Source organism: Cetorhinus maximus, unplaced genomic scaffold (assembly GCF_964194155.1).
Source record: "Cetorhinus maximus unplaced genomic scaffold, sCetMax3.hap1.1 HAP1_SCAFFOLD_140, whole genome shotgun sequence".
Lineage (NCBI taxonomy): Eukaryota > Metazoa > Chordata > Chondrichthyes > Lamniformes > Cetorhinidae > Cetorhinus > Cetorhinus maximus.
Genome location: NW_027596136.1, coordinates 209,512 through 232,611, shown reverse-complemented (window position 1 = coordinate 232,611; position 23,100 = coordinate 209,512). Strand labels below are relative to the sequence as shown.

General features: G+C 50.9%; 2 protein-coding genes and 1 long non-coding RNA gene across 6 annotated transcripts in view; 1 reads left to right on the top strand and 2 right to left on the bottom strand.

Annotated features, from left to right (window-relative positions):
- Window positions 1-26: 26 nt before the first annotated feature.
- Window positions 27-1,167, bottom strand: LOC144672918 (uncharacterized). Its single transcript, XR_013574206.1, has 3 exons — window positions 195-1,167; window positions 87-122; window positions 27-50 (listed from the first exon to the last, which is right to left on the bottom strand). It is a non-coding gene; the product is annotated as an uncharacterized LOC144672918 (long non-coding RNA).
- A 5,964-nt stretch (window positions 1,168-7,131) lies between these two features.
- Window positions 7,132-17,475, top strand: trpt1 (tRNA phosphotransferase 1). Of its 3 annotated transcripts, none has more exons than XM_078534933.1 (8): window positions 7,132-7,139; window positions 8,135-8,222; window positions 8,299-8,380; window positions 9,146-9,315; window positions 10,009-10,186; window positions 10,402-10,458; window positions 10,545-10,655; window positions 17,307-17,475. In XM_078534933.1, the coding sequence occupies exons 2-8, from the start codon at window positions 8,160-8,162 to the stop codon at window positions 17,327-17,329; spliced, it is 684 nt and encodes a 227-aa protein (XP_078391059.1). In that variant the 5' UTR covers window positions 7,132-7,139; window positions 8,135-8,159; the 3' UTR covers window positions 17,330-17,475. The 3 variants fall into 3 exon arrangements, with proteins under 3 accessions (XP_078391059.1, XP_078391058.1, XP_078391057.1); XM_078534931.1 differs by lacking the exon at window positions 7,132-7,139 and adding an exon at window positions 7,481-7,577; XM_078534932.1 differs by lacking the exons at window positions 7,132-7,139; window positions 10,402-10,458 and adding an exon at window positions 7,480-7,577.
- Window positions 17,476-19,729: 2,254 nt separating this feature from the next.
- Window positions 19,730-23,100, bottom strand: part of LOC144672905 (neutral alpha-glucosidase AB-like) — a 35,708-nt gene continuing 32,337 nt past the window's right edge. For both annotated transcript variants that reach the window (XM_078534904.1, XM_078534905.1), the window contains 3 exons: window positions 22,154-22,266; window positions 20,023-20,123; window positions 19,730-19,926 (listed from right to left, as the gene is read on the bottom strand). In XM_078534904.1, the coding sequence (XP_078391030.1) occupies window positions 19,817-19,926; window positions 20,023-20,123; window positions 22,154-22,266 (324 nt within the window). In that variant the 3' untranslated portion in view covers window positions 19,730-19,816. The remainder of the gene's footprint in view (window positions 19,927-20,022; window positions 20,124-22,153; window positions 22,267-23,100) is intronic.

The following is a 23,100-nucleotide window of genomic DNA, read 5'->3' as shown; positions in this document are numbered from 1 at the left end:
ATTACTCCCTGTACCTGCCCCTTTAACTGGGGGATGATTACTCCCTGTACCTGTCCCTTTAACTGGGGGATGATTATTCCCTGTACCTGCCCCTTTAACTGGGGGATGATTACTCCCTGTACCTGCCCCTTTAACTGGGGGCTGATTACTCCCTGTACTTGCCCCTTTAACTGGGGGATAATTACTCTCTCTACCTGCCCCTTTAACTGGGGGATAATTACTCTCTCTACCTGCATCGATTTCCACCTGTGGTAGGTGAGTGGGTGTATGGAAACTGGGATTGGGATACTTGGGAATATCCATGGATCCTGGAAATTCTCTGATCCCCTCTCTCCCCACACCCCTCCCCACTCCCCCAACACCCGCCCACAGTCACACACAAATGACCCTCCGACAGTGCGGCGCTCCCTCAGCACTGACCCTCCGACAGTGCGGCGCTCCCTCAGCACTGACCCTCCGACAGTGCGGCGCTCCCTCAGCACTGACCCTCCGACAGTGCGGCGCTCCCTCAGCACTGACCCTCCGACAGTGCGGCGCTCCCTCAGCACTGACCCTCCGACAGTGCGGCGCTCCCTCAGCACTGACCCTCCGACAGTGCGGCGCTCCCTCAGCACTGACCCTCCGACAGTGCGGCGCTCCCTCACCACTGACCCTCCGACAGTGCGGCGCTCCCTCAGCACTGACCCTCCGACAGTGCGGCGCTCCCTCAGTACTGACCCTCCGACAGTGCGGCGCTCCCTCACCACTGACCCTCCGACAGTGCGGCGCTCCCTCAGTACTTCTTTGGGGAATGCGCATCTGGTTTAAGGGTCCAGATCTCAAACTTCTGCCATTGTCTCTGTTCCTGGGCTTTGGGCTTCTGGTGTGTTTCGAGTTGGAGGATCTGTCGAAATGTTTGATTGTGAGCCGCCTCATCATAATGAACCTTAAATCATGGAAACTCCCCCATTTAAAGAAGAGATTGCTGATGAAGGAATTTGGAACTGAAATATTTGCCCTACTTCTGGAGCCTGCTGTACATATGTTTTATTCCCCACCTCTGTTTTTTTCTGTATTTGGTTGTGAAATGTTTGGTTTATGTAAAGTTACAGAATGATATGCTCACTACACCTATTATTGTTGGATAATTAAACAGCAACTTCATCAACCCCAGTGTGGTTGATTTGTGGATGGATTTCCCTGTGTCTTTCACCGTGTGTGTCTGTAATGTTTCAATGGTCCCTGAAACTGACCCTTGGGAGCTGCGTTCTCCCAAGACGAGAGTTGAACTGAGCTTTCAGCTTGTGTTAACAATCGGACATGGCTTTACAGGACTCTGCCTTAGCTAAAGAGAAGGTGCATGCAACGCACTGTGCAACAATCCCCTCCTTATAAACCGCAGAGAGTCAGCTGGGTAGCTCACCTTCCACCTCACACTGAGCCCTGTACACCCATCAACCCCGTGCTCACACTGACCCGACACTGGCTCCCAGTCCAGCAATACACACACTTTAAAATTCTCATCCTCGTGTTCAAATTTCTCATTTTAAGTTCCCTCTGGGCCTCCTTGCCCCACGGTCCCTATCTCTGTAACCTCCTCCAGCCCCTACAACCCTCCCTATCTCTGTAACCTCCTCCAGCCCCTACAACCCTCCCTATCTCTGTAACCTCCTCCAGCCCCTACAACCCTCCCTATCTCTGTAACCTCCTCCAGCCCCTACAACCCTCCCTATCTCTGTAACCTCCTCCAGCCCCTACAACCCTCCCTATCTCTGTAACCTCCTTCAATCCTCCCTATCTCTAACCTCCTCCAGCCCCTACACCCCTCCCTATCTCTGTAACCTCCTCCAGCCCCTACAACCCTCCCTATCTCTGTAACCTCCTCCAGCCCCTACACCCCTCCCTATCTCTGTAACCTCCTCCAGCGCCTACAACCTCCCTATCTCTGTAACCTCCTACAACCCTCCCTAGCTCTGTAACCCCCTACAGCCCTCCCTATCTCTGTAACACCCTCCAGCCCCTACAACTCTCCCTATCTCTGTAACCTCCTCCAGCCCCTACAACCCTCCCTATCTCTGTAACCTCCTACAACCCTCCCTATCTCTGTAACCCCCTACAGCCCTCCCTATCTCTGTAACCCCCTCCAGCCCCTACAACTCTCCCTATCTCTGTAACTTCCTCCAGCACCTACAACCCTCTCTATCTCTCTAACCTCCTCCAGCCCCTACAACCCCTCCCTATCTCTGTAACTTCCTCCAGCACCTACAACCCTCTCTATCTCTCTAACCTCCTCCAGCCCCTACAACCTTCCTTATCTCTGTAACCTCCTCCAGCCCTTACAATCCTCCCTATCTCTGTAACCTCCTCCAGCCCCTACAACCCTCCCTATCTCTGTAACCTCCTCTGGCCCCTACAACCCTCCCTATCTCTGTAACCTCCTACAACCCTCCTTATCTCTGTAACCTCCTACAACCCTCCCTATCTCTGTAACCCCCCTACAGCCCTCCCTATCTCTGTAACCCCCTCCAGCCCCTACAACTCTCCCTATCTCTGTAACTTCCTCCAGCCCCTACAACCCTCCCTATCTCTAACCTCCTCCAGCCCCTACAACCTTCCTTATCTCTGTAACCTCCTCCAGCCCTTACAATCCTCCCTATCTCTGTAACCTCCTCCAGCCCCTACAACCCTCCCTATCTCTGTAACCTCCTCCAGCCCCTACAACCCTCCCTATCTCTGTAACCTCCTACAACCTTCCCTATCTCTGTAACCTCCTACAACCCTCCCTATCTCTGTAACCCCCTCCAGCCCCTACAACTCTCCCTATCTCTGTAACCTCCTCCAGCCCCTACAACCCTCCCAATCTCTCTAACCTCCTCCAGCCCCTACAACCTTCCTTATCTCTATAACCTCCTCCAGCCCTTACAATCCTCCCTATCTCTGTAACCTTCTCCAGCCCCTACAACCCTCCCTATCTCAGTAACCTCCTCCAGCCCCTACAACCCTCCCTATCTCTGTAACCTCCTCCGGCCCCTACAATCCTCCCTATCTCTGTAACCCCCTACAGCCCTCCCTATCTCTGTAACCCCCTCCAGCCCCTACAACTCTCCCTATCTCTGTAACCTCCTCCAGCCCCTACAACCCTCCCTATCTCTGTAACCTCCTACAACCCTCCCTATCTCTGTAACCCCCTACAGCCCTCCCTATCTCTGTAACCCCCTCCAGCCCCTACAACTCTCCCTATCTCTGTAACTTCCTCCAGCACCTACAACCCTCTCTATCTCTCTAACCTCCTCCAGCCCCTACAACCTTCCTTATCTCTGTAACCTCCTCCAGCCCTTACAATCCTCCCTATCTCTGTAACCTTCTCCAGCCCCTACAACCCTCCCTATCTCAGTAACCTCCTCCAGCCCCTACAACCCTCCCTATCTCTGTAACCTCCTCCAGCCCCTACAACCCTCCAATATCTCTACACTCCTCCAATTCCGGCCTCTTGACCATTCCCCGATTCCCATCGCTCCACCATTGGCGGCCGTGCCTTCAGCTGCCTGGGACCCTGAGCTCCGGAATTCCCTCCTTAAACCCCTCTCTCTGTCTCTATCTCTCTCGCTTCCTTCAAATCCATCTCTCACTCTCTCTCTCTCTCTCTCTCTCTCTCGGACAGGTAACTCCTGTCTGATTTCCACTCCTGTGAAGGTGTCTTGGAGATGCTAAACTTCATGTTGTTAACTTTCTCTGTGTGGCTTGGCATTACTGTCACTGGACTAGTGATCAAGAGGCCTGGGTTAATGGGGACATGAGCAAGTCTCGGTAATGATGACCATGAAACCATTGTCGATTGTCATAAAAACCCATCTGGGTCAGTAATGTCCCTTTAAGGAAGGAAATCTGCCGTCCTTACCCGGTCTGGCCTACTTGTGACTCCAGACCCACAGCGACGTGGTTGGGAAAGAAAAATTCCAAGGGGAGAGGGCCCACCCTCCATGGTTAACTAAAAAAGCTAAAGACAATATCAACCTTACAGAAAAAAACATATGATTGCGCAAAGAGGGGAAGCAGGTCAGAAGATTGGAAAGAACAGAGGGAAAGGCAAGGAATGACAAAAAAAATGAATAAGGGAAAGATTAGAGTAGGAGAGAGAGCTAGCTGGAAATATAAGGATGGACAGTAAGAATTTCTATAGATATTTAAATAAGGAAAGGAGTTAAAGTGAGCGTTGGTCCCATAGAAAGTGAGTCTGGGGAATTAACAATGGAAAATGAGGAGATGGCAGATGAACTGAACCGGTATTTTGAATCAGTTTTCACTATTGAGGATACAAGTAACCTCCCAGAAATAGCTGTAAATCAGGAAATGGAACTCAGGAAAAGTACAATCTTCAGGGAAGTGGTACTGAGCAAATTGTTAGGTTGACAAATCCTCGTGTCCTGATGGACTTCATCCTAGGATCTTAAAAGAAGCAGCTAGAGAGATAGTTGATGCTTGGTTTTAATTGTCCAAAGCTCCCTGGATTTGAGGAAGGTTCCGTTAGATTGGAAAAATGTGGATATAACTCCTTTATTCAAAAGGGAGGGAGGCAGAAAGCAGGTAATGACAGACCAGTTAGCTTAACATCTGTCATAGAGCAAATGTTGGAAGCTATTATTAAAGATGTTTTAGCAGGGCACTTAGAAAAATTAAAGGATATCAGGCAGAGTCAACATGGTTTTGTGAAAGGGAAATCATGTTTAACCAATTTATTGGAGTTCTTTGAAGTCACATGTGCTGTGGATAAAGGGGAACCAGTGGATGTGCTGTACTAAGATTTCCAGAAGGCATTTGAAAAAGTGCCACATGAAAGGTTATTGCAGAAAATAAAAGCTCATGGTGTAGGGGGTAACATATTGGCATGGATAGAAGATTGGCTGGCGAACAGGAAGCAGAGAGTAGGCATAAATGGGTCTTTTTCTGGTTGGCAGGATGTGAGGAGTGGTGTGCCACAGGGATCAGTGCTGGGGCCTCAACTGTTTACTATTTATATCAATGACCTGGATGAAGGGACTGAGGGAAGGTTTGCTAAATTTGCTAATGACACAAAGATCGGTAGGAAAGTAAATTGTGAAGAGGACATAAGGAGAGTACAAAGTGTCAAAGGTAGGTTAAGCGAGTGGGTAAAGATCTGGCAAATGGGGTATAATGTGGGAAAATGTGAAATTGTTCATTTTGGCAGAAAGAATAAAAAAGAAGCTTATTATCCAAATGGTGAGAGATTGAGGAGCTCTGAGATTCAGAGGGATCTGGGTGTCCTAGTGCATGAATCACAAAAGGTTAGTATACAGGTACAGCAGGGAATTAGGAAAGCTAATAGAATGTTATTGTTTATTGTGAGGGGGAATTGAATACAAAATTAGGGAGGTTATACTTCAGTTATACAGGGCACTGGTGAGACCACATCTGGAGTATTGTGTACAGTATTGGTCTCCTTATTTAAGGAAGGATGTAAATGCTTTGGAAGCAGTTCAGAGAAGGTTTACCAGACTAATACCAGGAATGGGTGGGGAAAGGTTGGACAGGTTAGGCTTGTATCCACTGGAGTTTAGAAGAGTAAGAGGCGAATTGATTGAAACCTTTAAGATCCTGAGGGGTCTTGACTGGGTGGATGTGGAGAGGATGTTTCCTCTTGTGGGAGAATCTAGAACTAGGGTAAACTGTTTAAAAATAAGGGGTCGCTCATTTAAGACAGAGATGAGGAGAAATTTTCTCCCAGAGAGTCGTGAGTCTTTGGAACTCTCTTCCTGAAAAGGCGGTGGAAGCAGAGTCTTTGAATATTTTTAAGGCAGAGTTAGATAGATTGTTGATTAACAAGGGTTGAAAGATACCCCCTATCGGGGGTAGGTGGGAATGTGGAGTGTAGGTTACAATCAGATCAGCCATGATCTTATTGAATGGAGGAGCAGACTCGAGGAACCGAGGGACCCACTCTGGCTCCTAATGTTCGTATGACTCTTAACTGCTTTCTGAAATGACCTAGCAGGTAACAAATGCTGACCTTGCCAGAGACACCCACATCCTATGAAAAAAATTTTAAAAAAGAAAAATATTAAATATATAGACATACATCATATATATATTTTCCAGGTCACAACATCTCAAAGCGGGTAGCCCTCATAATAAAGGACAACATAAAGACTGGCTACAATTATACAGGGTTTTGATGAGAACAAAGCTGGAATATTGTTAGCAGTTCTGCTCTCTATACATTTTTTTCTTTATTCTTTCATGGGAAGTGGGCATCACTGGCAGGGCCAGCATTTATTGCCCATCCCCGATTGCCCTTGAACTGAGTGGCTTGCCAAGACATTTCAGAGGGCAGTTAAGAGTCAACCACATTGCTGTGGGTCTGGAGTCACAAGAATAGCAGATTTTCTTCCCTAAAGGACATGAATGACACTAGCTTTAATTGAATTTAAATTTCATCAGTTGCCTTTGTGGGGTTTGAACCCATGTCCCCAGAGCATTAGCCCAGGTCTCTGGATTACCACTACACCACCATCCATTCTGAAGGAAAATTATACTTACACTGGAGGCGGTACAGCGAAGGTTCACTGGATTGGTCCCTGGGGTGAGGGGGTTGTCCTATGATGAGAGACTGAGTGAATTGGGTTTATATTCTCTGGAGTTTAGAAGAATGAAAGGGGATCCCATTGAAAGCTACAGGATTCTGAAGGGATTTGACAGGGCAAACGCTGGGAGATTGTTCCCGCTGGTCGGAGAATCTAAAACACGGGGGCCCAGTCTCAGGATAAGGGGCCGATTAGTTTGGACTGAGATGAGGAAAAACCTCTTCACTCAAAGGATTGTGAATCTTTGGAATTCTCTACCCCAGAGGATTGTGGATTCTCCATCGTTGAATTTAAGGGCTGGGAGAGACAAATTTTTGGTCACTTGGGAATCAAGGGATATGGGAGCGGGTGGAAAAGTGGAGTTAAAGCCCATGATCAGACATGATGAATGGTGTAGCAGGCTCGATGGGCTGAATGGTCGATTCCTTTTTCTGTCTCTTTAAGATTGAGGAGGCTGCAGTACCGACTGGGGGCCACTAGAGGGCGGTGGCGGGCCGGCCAGTGCGCCACCCGCAGGCCAAATATGGTCACTGCACTTCCGGGTTCGGCCTCAACCAGAGAGTGAGAATAATCCTCAGGACCCCAGAGTGAGTGAGAATGAGTCTCAGGACCCTAGAGAGAGTGAGAATGAGTCTCAGGACCCCAGAGAGAGTGAGAATGAGCCTCAGGACCCTAGAGAGAGTGAGAATGAGTCTCAGGACCCCAGAGAGAGTGAGAATGAGCCTCAGGACCCTAGAGAGAGTGAGAATGAGCCTCAGGACCCCAGAGTGAGTGAGAATGAGCCTCAGGACCCCAGTGAGAGTGAGAGTGAGCCTCAGGACCCCAGTGAGAGTGAGAGTGAGCCTCAGGACCCTAGAGAGAGTGAGAATGAGCCTCAGGACCCCAGAGTGAGTGAGAATGAGCCTCAGGACCTGTGAGAGTGAGCCTCAGGACCCCAGAGAGAGTGAGAATGAGCCTCAGGACCCCAGAGAGAGTGAGAATGAGCCTCAGGACCCCAGAGTGAGTGAGAATGAGCCTCAGGACCTGTGAGAGTGAGCCTCAGGACCCCAGAGAGAGTGAGAATGAGCCTCAGGAACCTAGAGTGAGTGAGAATGAGCCTCAGGACCCTAGAGAGAGTGAGATTGAGCCTCAGGACCCCAGAGAGAGTGAGATTGAGCCTCAGGATCCTAGAACGAGTGAGCCTCAGGACCCCAGAGAAAGAGAGAGTGAGCCTCAGGACCCCAGAGAGAGGGAGAATGGGCCTAGGATCCTAGTCTCTCTCTCTGTCTGTCTCTGTGTCTCTCTCTCTATCTCTCTGTCCCCCTCTCTCTTTCTCTCTGTTTCTCTCTCTCTCTGTCTCTCTTTCTCTGTCTCTCTCTCTGTCTCTGTTTTTTTCTGTTTCTCTTTTTCACTCTCTCTCTTGTCCCTGTCTCCCTGTCTCTCTGACTCAGTTTGTCTGCCTGTCTCTCTCACACTGTCTTTGCTCCCTGTGTGTGCTGTTTTCTCTCCCGCTCCCTGTTCATGTACCCCGTGTCTCTCAGTTACCAGCCAGTTATTTTCTTTGGTATTCTCTGCAGTGATGCTGTTTCAGAAGATTTAACAATGGAACGAGGTGAGAGTCGCCCTGAGTCTGTCAGAGGGGCCAGGGGTCGGCAGCCAAGGCAGGTGGGTGTTGTGAGCAGCGGTGAGTGTGTGTATAAGGAGCTCGGAGACTTGCTAACATCCCCTTCAACGTTCATAGGGTCCAGATATCCGGCTGTCCAAAACCCTGTCCTACATCCTCCGGCATGGAGCGGCTCAACTGGGATTTGTCATGGGCAAAGGTACGGAGATTGCAGAAAGTGGGATAGGGAATAGATTGAGGTCGGATGCATTGGGACATAGATTTGGGAACATTGGGATAAGAGGGCTTGGGAACATTGGGATAAGAGGGCTTGGGAACATTGGGATAGGGATTTGGGAACATTGGGATAGGGGTTTGGGAACATTGGGATGGGGGGTTGGGAACATTGGGATAAGGGGGTTTGGGAACATTAGGATACAGGGTTTGGGAACATTGGGATAGGGGGGGTTGGGAACATTGAGATGGGGGGTTGGGAACATTGGGATGGGGGTTGGGAACATTGGGATGGGGGTTGGGAACATTGGGATGGGGGGTTGGGAACATTGGGATAAGGACTTGGGAAGATTTGGGATGTGGGAGTTGGGAGCATTGAGATGGGGTTTGGGAACATTGGGATATGGATTTGAGAAGAATGTGATGGGGGTTTGGGAACAATGGGGTAGGGGATTCAGGAAGATTTGGGATGTGGGGTTGGGAACATTGGGATGTGGATTTGGGAAAATTGGGATGTGGGAGTTGGGAACATTGGGGTATGGATTTGGGAAGATTGGGTTGGGGGTTGTGAACAATGGGATGGAGGTATGGGATGTGGGAGTTGGGAGCATTGGGATATGGATTTGGGAACATTGGGATAGGGGGGTTTGGGAAGATTTGGGATGTGGGGTTGGGAATGCGGGGGAGAGACGGGACACTTATTGACTCGAGCACTTCACCTGGTGAGTTCCTGCTCTGGTCTTTCAAGCAGACGGGTTCCTGAATGTGGATGAGATTCTGCGACACCCTCAGTGCAGACGCTACACGGAGCAGGATGTTCAGCGAGTGGTGGAGACTAACAACAAACAGCGTTTCACACTGCGCACACACCCTGAGACTGGGACCCTGCAGATTCGAGCAAACCAGGGCCACACTGTGCTGGTATCTTTCATATTCATTCCAGGTGTGGTGGTGGTGGGGGGGAAGATGGGAGGAGTCAGTGAATTGTACAAACCAACAATTCGCAGCCTTGGGAGGCTGAAGGGTCTGCCTCCAATCCACTGGCCCTGCCCTGGGCTGCAGGATGTGGAGAGAAGCCAGAGCGTCTGCTGCTGCTTCTAACTGGATCTAACTAAAATGTGTCCCTTCATCCAGTGACATGAGGGCCTCAGCACACGGGACAGTGTAGAGGGAGCTTTACTCTGTATCTAACCCCGTGCTGTACCTGTCCTGGGAGTGTTTGATGGGGACAGTGTAGAGGGAGCTTTACTCTGTATCTAACCCCGTGCTGTACCTGTCCTGGGAGTGTTTGATGGGGACAGTGTAGAGGGAGCTTTACTCTGTATCTAACCCTGTGCTGTACCTGTCCTGGGAGTGTTTGATGGGGACAGTGTAGAGGGAGCTTTACTCTGTATCTAACCCCGTGCTGTACCTGTCCTGGGAGTGTTTGATGGGGACAGTGTAGAGGGAGCTTTACTCTGTATCTAACCCCGTGCTGTACCTGTCCTGGGAGTGTTTGATGGGGACAGTGTAGAGGGAGCTTTACTCTGTATCTAACCCCGTGCTGTACCTGTCCTGGGAGTGTTTGACGGTGACCCTCTGCTTTTGCTTGGTTTGTTTATTTGGAACAATCAGGTGGAGGATCTGGAGCTGATTTCGATCTCCGCGGACGCTGGCAATGTTCCAGAAGAGGCCGTCCACGGCACCTACTTACGCCATTGGCCCTCAATTAAGAGCCGTGGGCTGAGTTGCATGTCCCGTGTGCACATCCACCTGGCACCAGGGCTGCCTGAGGAGGAAGGGGTTGTGAGTGGTGAGTTGTGTGGGGGTAAATGGGCTGTTAGCGACTGTCTGAATAACAGGGTTGTCACCTGGTATTTTGTGTGTTCGTAGATTGTGTTCAATAACCACATTAATGGCAAGTTACTCACTGATGGACCAGGGCTGCTTCGCGCACTGACAGCGTCATGTCTTGTTGTAATGTAGTTGCTCCTTCAGTCCCTAACCTCTCTGACGTGGACCTTACAGGTATGAGGAGTGACTGCGATCTGGCTGTCTTCATTGAGATAAGGAGGGCCCTGAATGGTAAGTGAAGCTCACACAGCAGCAGCCGCTCATGTGAAAATCTCTTCACCACGGCAATCGTTTTTGGAAGTTTTGTTATTTTTCAGATGGAATTCCGTTTTATTTTTCCTCCAATCGGGTGATCTTAACCCCAGGGAATGATGAGGGAGTTTTGCCTCCAGAATACTTCCAGAAAGTTCTGCAGTTAAGACCAACACGTGAGTTTGCGAAATGTTCCAGATACACATCTTAACCAAAGCGTATCAGTCAGTTCGAGCTTGGCAGTTTAAATATTGCGTCAGTGAGGGGTGTGGGATATATCAGAGTGTTACAGTGAGGGGTGAGGGATATATCAGAGTGTTACAGTGAGGGGTGTGGGATATATCAGAGTGTTACAGTGAGGGGTGTGGGGTATATCAGAGTGTTACAGTGAAGGGTGTGGGGTATATCAGTGTTACAGTGAGGGGTGTGGAGTATATCAGAGTGTTACAGTGAGGGGTGTGGAGTATATCAGAGTGTTACAGTGAGGGGTGTGGGGTATATCAGAGTGTTACGGTGAGGGGTGTGGGGTATATCAGAGTGTTACAGTGAGGGGTGTGGGGTATATCAGAGTGTTACAGTGAGGGGTGTGGGGTATATCAGAGTGTTACAGTGAGGGGTGTGGAGTATATCAGAGTGTTACAGTGAGGGGTGTGGGGTATATCAGAGTGTTACAGTGAGGGGTGTGGGGTATATCAGAGTGTTACAGTGAGGGGTGTGGGGTATATCAGAGTGTTACAGTGAGGGGTGTGGGATATGTCAGAGTGTTACAGTGAGGGGTGCGGGATATATCAGAGTGTTACAGTGAGGGGTGTGGGGTATATCAGTGTTACAGTGAGGGGTGTGGGATATATCAGAGAGTGTTACAGTGAGGGGTGTGGGGTATATCAGTGTTACAGTGAGGGGTGTGGGGTATATCAGTGTTACAGTGAGGGGTGTGGGATATATCAGAGTGTTACGGTGAGGGGTGTGGGATATATCAGAGTGTTACGGTGAGGGGTGTGGGGTATATCAGAGTGTTACAGTGAGGGGTGTGGGATATATCGGAGTGTTACAGTGAGGGGTGTGGGATATATCGGAGTGTTACAGTGAGGGGTGTGGGATATATCGGAGTGTTACAGTGAGGGGTGTGGGGTATATCAGAGAGTGTTACAGTAAGGGGTGTGGGGTATATCAGAGTGTTACAGTGAGGGGTGTGGGGTATATCAGAGTGTGTTACAGTGAGGGGTGTGGGGTATATCAGAGTGTTACAGTGAGGGGTGTGGGATATATCAGAGTGTTACAGTGAGGGGTGTGGTGTATATCAGAGTGTTACAGTGAGGGGTGAGGGATATATCAGAGTGTTACAGTGAGGGGTGTGGGATATATCAGAGTGTTACAGTGAAGGGTGTGGGGTATATCAGTGTTACAGTGAGGGGTGTGGAGTATATCAGAGTGTTACAGTGAGGGGTGTGGAGTATATCAGAGTGTTACAGTGAGGGGTGTGGGGTATATCAGAGTGTTACGGTGAGGGGTGTGGGGTATATCAGAGTGTTACAGTGAGGGGTGTGGGGTATATCAGAGTGTTACAGTGAGGGGTGTGGGGTATATCAGAGTGTTACAGTGAGGGGTGTGGGGTATATCAGAGTGTTACAGTGAGGGGTGAGGGATATATCAAAGTGTTACAGTGAGGGGTGTGGGATATATCAGAGTGTTACAGTGAGGGGTGTGGAGTATATCAGAGTGTTACAGTGAGGGGTGTGGGGTATATCAGAGTGTTACAGTGAGGGGTGTGGGGTATATGAGTGTTACAGTGAGGGGTGTGGGGTATATCAGAGTGTTACAGTGAGGGGTGTGGGATATGTCAGAGTGTTACAGTGAGGGGTGCGGGATATATCAGAGTGTTACAGTGAGGGGTGTGGGGTATATCAGTGTTACAGTGAGGGGTGTGGGATATATCAGAGAGTGTTACAGTGAGGGGTGTGGGCTATATCAGTGTTACAGTGAGGGGTGTGGGGTATATCAGTGTTACAGTGAGGGGTGTGGGATATATCAGAGTGTTACGGTGAGGGGTGTGGGGTATATCAGAGTGTTACAGTGAGGGGTGTGGGATATATCGGAGTGTTACAGTGAGGGGTGTGGGATATATCGGAGTGTTACAGTGAGGGGTGTGGGATATATCGGAGTGTTACAGTGAGGGGTGTGGGGTATATCAGAGTGTTACAGTAAGGGGTGTGGGGTATATCAGAGTGTTACAGTGAGGGGTGTGGGGTATATCAGAGAGTGTTACAGTGAGGGGTGTGGGGTATATCAGGGTGTTACAGTGAGGGGTGTGGGATATATCGGAGTGTTACAGTGAGGGGTGTGGGGTATATCAGAGTGTTACAGTGAGGGGTGTGGGGTATATCAGGGTGTTACAGTGAGGGGTGTGGGGTATATCAGAGTGTTACAGTGAGGGGTGTGGGGTATATCAGGGTGTTACAGTGAGGGGTGTGGGATATATCAGTGTTACAGTGAGGGGTGTGGGATATATCAGAGAGTGTTACAGTGAGGGGTGTGGGGTATATCAGAGTGTTACAGTGAGGGTTGTGGGGTATATCAGAGTGTTACGGTGAGGGGTGTGGGGTATATCAGAGTGTTACAGTGAGGGGTGTGGGGTATATCAGAGTGTTACAGTGAGGGGTGTGGGGTATATCAGAGTGTTACAGTGAGGGGTGTGGGATATATCAGAGTGTTACAGTGAGGAGTGTGGGGTATATCAGGGTGTTACAGTGAGGGGTATATCAGAGTGTTACAGTGAGGAGTGTGGGGTATATCAGGGTGTTACAGTGAGGGGTGTGGGGTATATCAGAGTGTTACAGTGAGGAGTGTGGGGTATATCAGGGTGTTACAGTGAGGGGTATGTCAGAGAGTGTTACAGTGAGGGGTGCGGGGTATATCAGTGTTACAGTGAGGGGTGTGGGGTATATCAGTGTTACAGTGAGGGGTGTGGGGTATATCAGAGTGTTACAGTGAGGGTGTGGGATATATCAGAGTGTTACGGTGAGGGGTGTGGGGTATATCGGAGTGTTACAGTGAGGGGTGTGGGATATATCGGAGTGTTACAGTGAGGGGTGTGGGGTATATCAGAGAGTGTTACAGTGAGGGGTGTGGGGTCTATCAGAGAGTGTTACAGTGAGGGGTGTGGGGTATATCAGAGTGTTACAGTGAGGGGTGTGGGGTATATCAGAGAGTGTTACAGTGAGGGGTGTGGGGTATATCAGGGTGTTACAGTGAGGGGTGTGGGATATATCGGAGTGTTACAGTGAGGGGTGTGGGGTATATCAGAGTGTTACAGTGAGGGGTGTGGGGTATATCAGAGTGTTACAGTGAGGGGTGTGGGGTATATCAGTGTTACAGTGAGGGGTGTGGGGTATATCAATGTTACAGTGAGGGGTGTGGGATATATCAGAGTGTTACGGTGAGGGGTATATCAGAGTGTTACGGTGAGGGGTGTGGGGTATATCAGAGTGTTACAGTGAGGGGTGTGGGGTATATCAGAGTGTTACAGTGAGGGGTGTGGGGTATATCAGAGTGTTACAGTGAGGGGTGTGGGATATATCAGAGTGTTACAGTGAGGAGTGTGGGGTATATCAGGGTGTTACAGTGAGGGGTGTGGGGTATATCAGAGTGTTACAGTGAGGAGTGTGGGGTATATCAGGGTGTTACAGTGAGGGGTATGTCAGAGAGTGTTACAGTGAGGGGTGCGGGGTATATCAGTGTTACAGTGAGGGGTGTGGGGTATATCAGAGTGTTACAGTGAGGGGTGTGGGATATATCAGAGTGTTACGGTGAGGGGTGTGGGGTATATCGGAGTGTTACAGTGAGGGGTGTGGGATATATCGGAGTGTTACAGTGAGGGGTGTGGGGTATATCAGAGAGTGTTACAGTGAGGGGTGTGGGGTATATCAGAGAGTGTTACAGTGAGGGGTGTGGGGTATATCAGAGTGTTACAGTGAGGGGTGTGGGGTATATCAGGGTGTTACAGTGAGGGGTGTGGGATATATCGGAGTGTTACAGTGAGGGGTGTGGGGTATATCAGAGTGTTACAGTGAGGGGTGTGGGGTATATCAGGGTGTTACAGTGAGGGGTGTGGGATATATCAGTGTTACAGTGAGGGGTGTGGGGTATATCAGAGAGTGTTACAGTGAGAGGTGTGGGGTATATCAGAGTGTTACAGTGAGGGGTGTGGGGTATATCAGAGTGTTACAGTGAGGGGTGTGGGGTATATCAGTGTTACAGTGAGGGGTGTGGGGTATATCAATGTTACAGTGAGGGGTGTGGGATATATCAGAGTGTTACGGTGAGGGGTATATCAGAGTGTTACGGTGAGGGGTGTGGGGTATATCAGAGTGTTACAGTGAGGGGTGTGGGGTATATCAGAGTGTTACAGTGAGGGGTGTGGGGTATATCAGAGAGTGTTACAGTGAGGGGTGTGGGGTCTATCAGAGAGTGTTACAGTGAGGGGTGTGGGGTATATCAGAGTGTTACAGTGAGGGGTGTGGGGTATATCAGAGAGTGTTACAGTGAGGGGTGTGGGGTATATCAGGGTGTTACAGTGAGGGGTGTGGGATATATCGGAGTGTTACAGTGAGGGGTGTGGGGTATATCAGAGTGTTACAGTGAGGGGTGTGGGGTATATCAGAGTGTTACAGTGAGGGGTGTGGGGTATATCAGTGTTACAGTGAGGGGTGTGGGGTATATCAATGTTACAGTGAGGGGTGTGGGATATATCAGAGTGTTACGGTGAGGGGTATATCAGAGTGTTACGGTGAGGGGTGTGGGGTATATCAGAGTGTTACAGTGAGGGGTGTGGGGTATATCAGAGTGTTACAGTGAGGGGTGTGGGGTATATCAGAGTGTTACAGTGAGGGGTGTGGGATATATCAGAGTGTTACAGTGAGGAGTGTGGGGTATATCAGGGTGTTACAGTGAGGGGTGTGGGGTATATCAGAGTGTTACAGTGAGGAGTGTGGGGTATATCAGGGTGTTACAGTGAGGGGTATGTCAGAGAGTGTTACAGTGAGGGGTGCGGGGTATATCAGTGTTACAGTGAGGGGTGTGGGGTATATCAGAGTGTTACAGTGAGGGGTGTGGGATATATCAGAGTGTTACGGTGAGGGGTGTGGGGTATATCGGAGTGTTACAGTGAGGGGTGTGGGATATATCGGAGTGTTACAGTGAGGGGTGTGGGGTATATCAGAGAGTGTTACAGTGAGGGGTGTGGGGTATATCAGAGAGTGTTACAGTGAGGGGTGTGGGGTATATCAGAGTGTTACAGTGAGGGGTGTGGGGTATATCAGGGTGTTAGTGAGGGGTGTGGGATATATCGGAGTGTTACAGTGAGGGGTGTGGGGTATATCAGAGTGTTACAGTGAGGGGTGTGGGGTATATCAGGGTGTTACAGTGAGGGGTGTGGGATATATCAGTGTTACAGTGAGGGGTGTGGGGTATATCAGAGAGTGTTACAGTGAGAGGTGTGGGGTATATCAGAGTGTTACAGTGAGGGGTGTGGGGTATATCAGAGTGTTACAGTGAGGAGTGTGGGGTATATCAGGGTGTTACAGTGAGGGGTATGTCAGAGAGTGTCACAGTGCCGGGTGTGGGGTATATCAGAGTGTTACAGTGAGGAGTGTGGGGTATATCAGAGTGTTACAGTGAGGGGTGTGGGGTATATCAGGGTGTTACAGTGAGGGGTGTGGGATATATCAGTGTTACAGTGAGGGGTGTGGGGTATATCAGGGTGTTAGTGAGGGGTGTGGGATATATCGGAGTGTTACAGTGAGGGGTGTGGGGTATATCAGAGTGTTACAGTGAGGGGTGTGGGGTATATCAGGGTGTTACAGTGAGGGGTGTGGGATATATCAGTGTTACAGTGAGGGGTGTGGGGTATATCAGAGAGTGTTACAGTGAGAGGTGTGGGGTATATCAGAGTGTTACAGTGAGGGGTGTGGGGTATATCAGAGTGTTACAGTGAGGAGTGTGGGGTATATCAGGGTGTTACAGTGAGGGGTATGTCAGAGAGTGTCACAGTGCCGGGTGTGGGGTATATCAGAGTGTTACAGTGAGGAGTGTGGGGTATATCAGAGTGTTACAGTGAGGGGTGTGGGGTATATCAGGGTGTTACAGTGAGGGGTGTGGGATATATCAGTGTTACAGTGAGGGGTGTGGGGTATATCAGAGAGTGTTACAGTGAGAGGTGTGGGGTATATCAGAGTGTTACAGTGAGGGGTGTGGGGTATATCAGAGTGTTACAGTGAGGAGTGTGGGGTATATCAGGGTGTTACAGTGAGGGGTATGTCAGAGAGTGTCACAGTGCCGGGTGTGGGGTATATCAGAGTGTTACAGTGAGGAGTGTGGGGTATATCAGGGTGTTACAGTGAGGGGTGTGGGGTATATCAGAGTGTTACAGTGAGGAGTGTGGGGTATATCAGGGTGTTACAGTGAGGGGTATGTCGGAGAGTGTCACAGTGCCGGGTATATCACAGTGTTACAGTGACAGTGGGGGGGAGAGGGGTGTATCAGAGTAAGTGGGTGCAGGGTTTCTCAGAGCATCACTGGGATGGGATATATTAGAAAGTAGATACTCTCCATGAGGGTGCGTAGGGTACATCAGATCAACACAGTATAGAAATCCGGGCCCTCTCCGTGAAGCAATCTCACCTCCTTTTCCAGACTCCCAGCTGGGTGGGAGTGCCAGTCCTCTCCCTCTCCCTGTTTACCGGCCCGGTTTGTTCTCGGGTGGGTTAGTGAGGAGGCCTGTGTTCCTCGCCAGCAGGCAGCTTGTACAGTTTGTGTGTTTTATTTTTCAGGACGTTTGCTTCCTCTGGAATAACTGGGAACCCAGTGGTCACCAGCTTCCTGAAACGGTGTCAGAACCTGCTGCAGTAACCCAGCCACTCCCCGAGCTCCCTGACCCAGCCTGCACTGTTTGGAGAGACAGTCTGTTTCTCAGAATAAAATCACCACGCCGTCAAGCACAGTTTAAGTTTTTTTTTTAATTGTATCCATTTATCAAAAACATCCAAAACAGCAGAATTCAATCATTGGTCATCAGCAACTCCTGACATTTTATAAACCTTTCCTTTTAGCTGTGCATTTCCTCTCACAAGGGGAGTAGCAGACAGCAGTGGAACAGGAGGAGAGGTTAAAGGGGGACAGAGTGAGCCTGACCCCCCCCGCCCCAGGCTATCCTGTGCCGTCTCCGGTAAGCCAGTCCGGAGTAGGTTTGAAAGCTCAGTTTGGCTGGGGTTCGAGCTGGTCTTTGTACGCTTGACTTAGCCGTACACGTTTACCTCCTGCATCACCGACTGAGTGAAAGGAAATGGGGCAGGAAGGATGGGGGCAAATATACAAGACTTGGAACTGAGAACACAACTCATTAAGGGGGGGAAAAAAATCAGATAAAAAAAAATGGTTTTTACATTTTGACCTTGAAATCGGGCACATCTGAACTGACATCATCACTTACACACGTCCTCTACAACTGTGTGCGGTGTGCCTAAAAAACTAGAGGAGTGAGGGGGGGGATAAGTCAGAGAGAAATCAAACTGCCCGCCCGCCCACACACACACACACACACACACAGTCTCACCAAAAAATTGCCATCATGATCAGTCTTTACTGGAGCAAATGTTGCTAAATTTCCAGAACCACCCCCTGGGGGAGATGGTCACACCTCAGAAATACCAAGAATCAAGAGAACAGGTTCATCATTCTGGGGCTGGGCAGGGCGTCAGTTAAAGCCTAAAGCCCTACACACAAGCTTCGAACCCCCTCCCGCTCTCTCGAAAGGTAGCAGCTCAGGGCGGGCGATTTGGGAATACTTGCAAGAGCGAAGCCGGAGTTGCTCACCGAGCGGTGACCCAAGTGTCATCGGGGACACGGGTGTCAGGGTCAAAAGGAAAACGGCGGCACCCAGACACGGTCCCAAGCGTCTCTCTTGCTAAAGCCAAGTCCCTGACTAACTCCTGCTGGAAAGGCACCCTTCCACCAAAGAGGAAGCAGCCAGGCTGCTGGCTGGAATCAGAGCCTGATTCAGCCTCATTACTGAATAAAAAAAGGGAGTTCACTTCCTAATGGTGAAGAGGTGGTGGAGGTGGGGGTGCAGAGAAAGAGAGAGAGAGGGCGCACAAGTGCACCAAAAGGGAAGAATGGAGCACAAAGCAGTGCCTGGGAGTTCCTGGTGAAAGAGCGAGAGAGTGCAAGACAGACACAGACAGGTAGAGAATTAGCAAACACAGGCTATGTGAACTGGAGAACGCAAACCAGCTTTGCAGGTGGTCAGGAATTCACAAAGCTGTGGTGCTTTTTAAAAAAGTTTACAGTCACTCCAAGGCAGGTTTTAATTCGCTTGCTTCTGCAACTCAAAGAAACAAAAATAGAGGATGAACCGGAAGGGAATGTGGTAGCGATCCCGAGTCAGCTCTCAACACTATTGATGAAAAACTTCAGCACTGGAATCCAAGGATTGTGTACGCAGGTGCTAGTCAGCACAGCTGCTTAGAGAGAGAGAACGTGAGAGCAAGATTGGGAGAGTGAAGACAAGACAGACAGAGAACACGAGACAGAGATTGCGAGAAAGAGCGAGAGAGAACACGAGAGAGCAAGAGAGAGAGCAGGAGAGAGAGCAGGAGGGAGAGCAGGAGAGAGAGCAGGAGAGAGAGCAGGAGAGAGAGCAGGAGAGAGAGCAGGAGAGAGAGCAGGAGAGAGAGCAGGAGAGAGAGCAGGAGAGAGAGCAGGAGAGAGAGCAGGAGAGAGAGCAGGAGAGAGAGCAGGAGAGAGAGCAGGAGAGAGAGAGACAACAGGAGAGAGAGAGACAACAGGAGAGAGAGAGACAACAGGAGAGAGAGAGACAACAGGAGAGAGAGAGACAACAGGAGAGAGAGAGACAACAGGAGAGAGAGAGACAACAGGAGAGAGAGAGACAACAGGAGAGAGAGAGACAACAGGAGAGAGAGAGACAACAGGAGAGAGAGAGACAACAGGAGAGAGAGAGACAACAGGAGAGAGAGAGACAACAGGAGAGAGAGAGACAACAGGAGAGAGAGAGACAACAGGAGAGAGAGAGACAACAGGAGAGAGAGAGACAACAGGAGAGAGAGAGACAACAGGAGAGAGAGAGACAACAGGAGAGAGAGAGACAACAGGAGAGAGAGAGACAACAGGAGAGAGAGAGACAACAGGAGAGAGAGAGAGAGACAACAGGAGAGAGAGAGAGAGACAACAGGAGAGAGAGCAAGAGAGAACAGGAGAGTGATTGCGAGAGAGAACACGCGAGGAGAGATCGCGAGAGAGGAGAGAACATGTCCAGTGGACACTATTATCGGAAATACAGGGTCCAGTCAGCAGCCACATTCACAGCTGGTTTCCGGATGGTTAGGACTGAGGTCTCAGTGTTGTGTTCAAAGTCCAAGTTCCATTCGGTTCTGTCTGCAGACAAGAGCAGCATAAACATCACATCATTAACATCACATATTCAAAATAAATTTCAAGCTGAAACTGGGATGAGTGAGTCAGGTTCCTTACCAGAGAGCTTGATCATAACAGACGTTGGTCTCTTCATTCCCAGAACCAACACTCTCTCGATCCATGCAGCAGTGTTGTAGTGACCATTGGGATCAGCACTTCTGAAATCAGATTTAACACAGTGACCAGGGCTCGACAGTCTGGGTGTGTAGCTAGAGGCTGTGTCGCCTTGCTAAGCGTGGCTTAGTCAGTGCAGTTGTTTCAGGATCCACCCAGCTTCTAACTATGATGCAAGCACAGGGAGGCTACAACTACTGCTGGCTGACAGGGTGAAATAGGAAGAGCTGAGGGTCTCCAAACCCCTCCATCCAGGCATAAAGTGCCAACTGCCCTCCCCCTCTCAATCTCGGCACAGCACGCTCTCTCTCTCTCTCTCTCTCCACCTGGGCACAGCACGCTCTCTCTCTCTCTCCACCTGGGCACAGCACGCTCTCTCTCTCTCTCCACCTGGGCACAGCACGCTCTCTCTGTCTCTCTCTCTCCTCCACCTGGGCACAGCACGCTCTCTCTCTCTCTCTCCTCCATCAGAGCACAGCACGCTCTCTCTGTCTCTCTCTCTCTCTCCTCCGCCTGGGCACATCACGCTCTCTCTCTCCTCCACCTGGGCACAGCACGCTCTCTCTCTCTCTCCACCTGGGCACAGCACGCTCTCTCTCTCTCTCCACCTGGGCACAGCATGCTCTCTCTCTCTCTCCACCTGGGCACAGCACGTGCTCTCTCTCTCTCCACCTGGGCACAGCACGCTCTCTCTCTCTCTCCACCTGGGCACAGCACGCTCTCTCTCCACCTGGGCACAGCACGCTCTCTCTCTCTCTCCACCTGGGCACAGCACGCTCTCTCTCTCCTCCACCTGGGCACAGCACGCTCTCTCTCTCCACCTGGGCACAGCACGCTCTCTCTCTCTCTCCACCTGGACACAGCACGCTCTCTCTCTCCACCTGGGCACAGCACGCTCTCTCTCTCCTCCACCTGGGCACAGCTCGCTCTCTCTCTCTCTCTCCACCTGGGCACAGCACGCTCTCTCTCTCTCTCTCTCTCTCCACCTGGGCACAGCACGCTCTCTCTCTCTCTCTCCACCTGGGCACAGCACGCTCTCTCTCTCTCTCCACCTGGGCACAGCACGCTCTCTCTCTCTCTCCACCTGGGCACAGCACGCTCTCTCTCTCTCTCCACCTGGGCACAGCACGCTCTCTCTCTCTCTCCTCCATCAGAGCACAGCACGCTCTCTCTCTCTCCTCCATCAGAGCACAGCACGCTCTCTCTCCTCCATCAGAGCACAGCACGCTCTCTCTCTCTCTCTCTCTCTCTCCATCAGAGCACAGCACGCTCTCTCTCTCTCTCTCTCTCCTCCATCAGAGCACAGCACGCTCTCTCTCTCTCCTCCATCAGAGCACAGCACGCTCTCTCTCTCTCTCTCCTCCATCAGAGCACAGCACGCTCTCTCTCTCTCTCTCCTCCATCAGAGCACAGCACGCTCTCTCTCTCTCTCTCCTCCATCAGAGCACAGCACGCTCTCTCTCTCTCTCTCCTCCATCAGAGCACAGCACGCTCTCTCTCTCTCTCTCTCCTCCATCAGAGCACAGCACGCTCTCTTTCTCCTCCATCAGAGCACAGCACGCTCTCTCTCTCTCCCATCAGAGCACAGCACGCTCTCCCTCTCTCTCCCCTCCATCAGAGCACAGCACGCTCTCTCTCTCTCTCTCCTCCATCAGAGCACAGCACGCTCTCTCTCTCTCTCTCCTCCATCAGAGCACAGCACGCTCTCTCTCTCTCTCACCTCCATCAGAGCAGAGCACAGCACGCTCTCTCTCTCTCTCTCCTCCAACAGAGCACAGCATGCTCTCTCTCTCTCTCTCTCTCTCCTCCATCAGAGCAGAGCACAGCACGCTCTCTCTCTCTCTCTCCTCCATCTGTGCGTAGCACACTCTCCATCTCTCCTCCTGTTGCTCTGCAGCGCTCCCATTGGGAGAATCCCCCTGTAGACAGAGCTGTCTCACCAACACATACTGACGGACACGGAGAACAGCCACCCTCTCTGGCCCTACTCCCACACACTGACCCAGAAACACACGGCCATATCACACCGTGCTCCAACTCCAAACACAGGTTTCAGTCAGAGCAGTTTAATTACCTGGAGATAAGGGAATTATTAACAAAACTAAACTTCCTGTGAATATATTCCTTTTTCTTCTCGAAGTTGAAAGTGTGGCCATCGTCGACAAACAGATCCCCTTCAGCAGCATTCTGGAATGAAAGATCCCAAATCAGAGGCAGGAACTGTAGAACCAAGAACACATCTAACAAAGTCGCATCTCCCATCCGCCCGCCCTCCTGCCCGCCCTCCCTCGCTCCCGCCCGCCCTCCCTCGCTCCCGCCCGCCCGCCCTCCCTTGCTCCCGCCCGCCCAGATGGGAGTCCACCTTCCGCCGCACCGTCGGAGGGTCAGCGCCGAGGGAGCGCCGCACCGTCGGAGGGTCAGCGCCAAGGGAGCGCCGCACCGTCGGAGGGTCAGCGCCAAGGGAGCGCCGCACCGTCGGAGGGTCAGCGCCAAGGGAGCGCCGCACCGTCGGAGGGTCAGCGCCAAGGGAGCGCCGCACCGTCGGAGGGTCAGCGCCAAGGGAGCGCCGCACCGTCGGAGGGTCAGCGCCGAGGGAGCGCCGCACCGTCGGAGGGTCAGCGCCGAGGGAGCGCCACACTGGAGGGTCAATACTGAGGGAGCGCCATCCCTGTCGGAGGGTCAGTACTGAGGGAGCGCCGCACTGTCGGAGGGTCAGTACTGAGGGAGTGCCATCCCCGTCGGAGGGTCAGCGGTGAGGGAGCGCCACCCCCGGAGGGTCAGCGGTGGGGGAGTGCTGCACTCCTGATGAGATATTAAAGTGAGGCCTGTCTGCCCTCTCTGGTGGGTGTAAAAGATCCCAGGGCCACGGTTGGAAGAACGGGATGTGGTTGGTGGCTCTGTCTGTCTTCAGGTCAATAGTTATCGTTCACCCAGCCAGCGAACGGCTGCAGATTTGGAAATTATTATAAACTTTGATCTAAAGTTCACTCGAGTGTCTCAGACTCAGGTCTCTGTGTTCAT

What these genes read in the sequence shown, in the direction of transcription:
- trpt1 (XM_078534931.1), top strand. Translation starts at nt 7,528, where the DNA reads ATGAGCCTCAGGACCCCAGAGAGAGTGAGAATGAGCCTCAGGACCCCA. An exon ending in GGAGGAAGGGGTTGTGAGTG is followed by an intron (nt 10,187 to 10,401) that starts GTGAGTTGTGTG and finishes TGGACCTTACAG; the next exon opens with GTATGAGGAGTGACTGCGAT. An exon ending in GATAAGGAGGGCCCTGAATG is followed by an intron (nt 10,459 to 10,544) that starts GTAAGTGAAGCT and finishes GTTATTTTTCAG; the next exon opens with ATGGAATTCCGTTTTATTTT.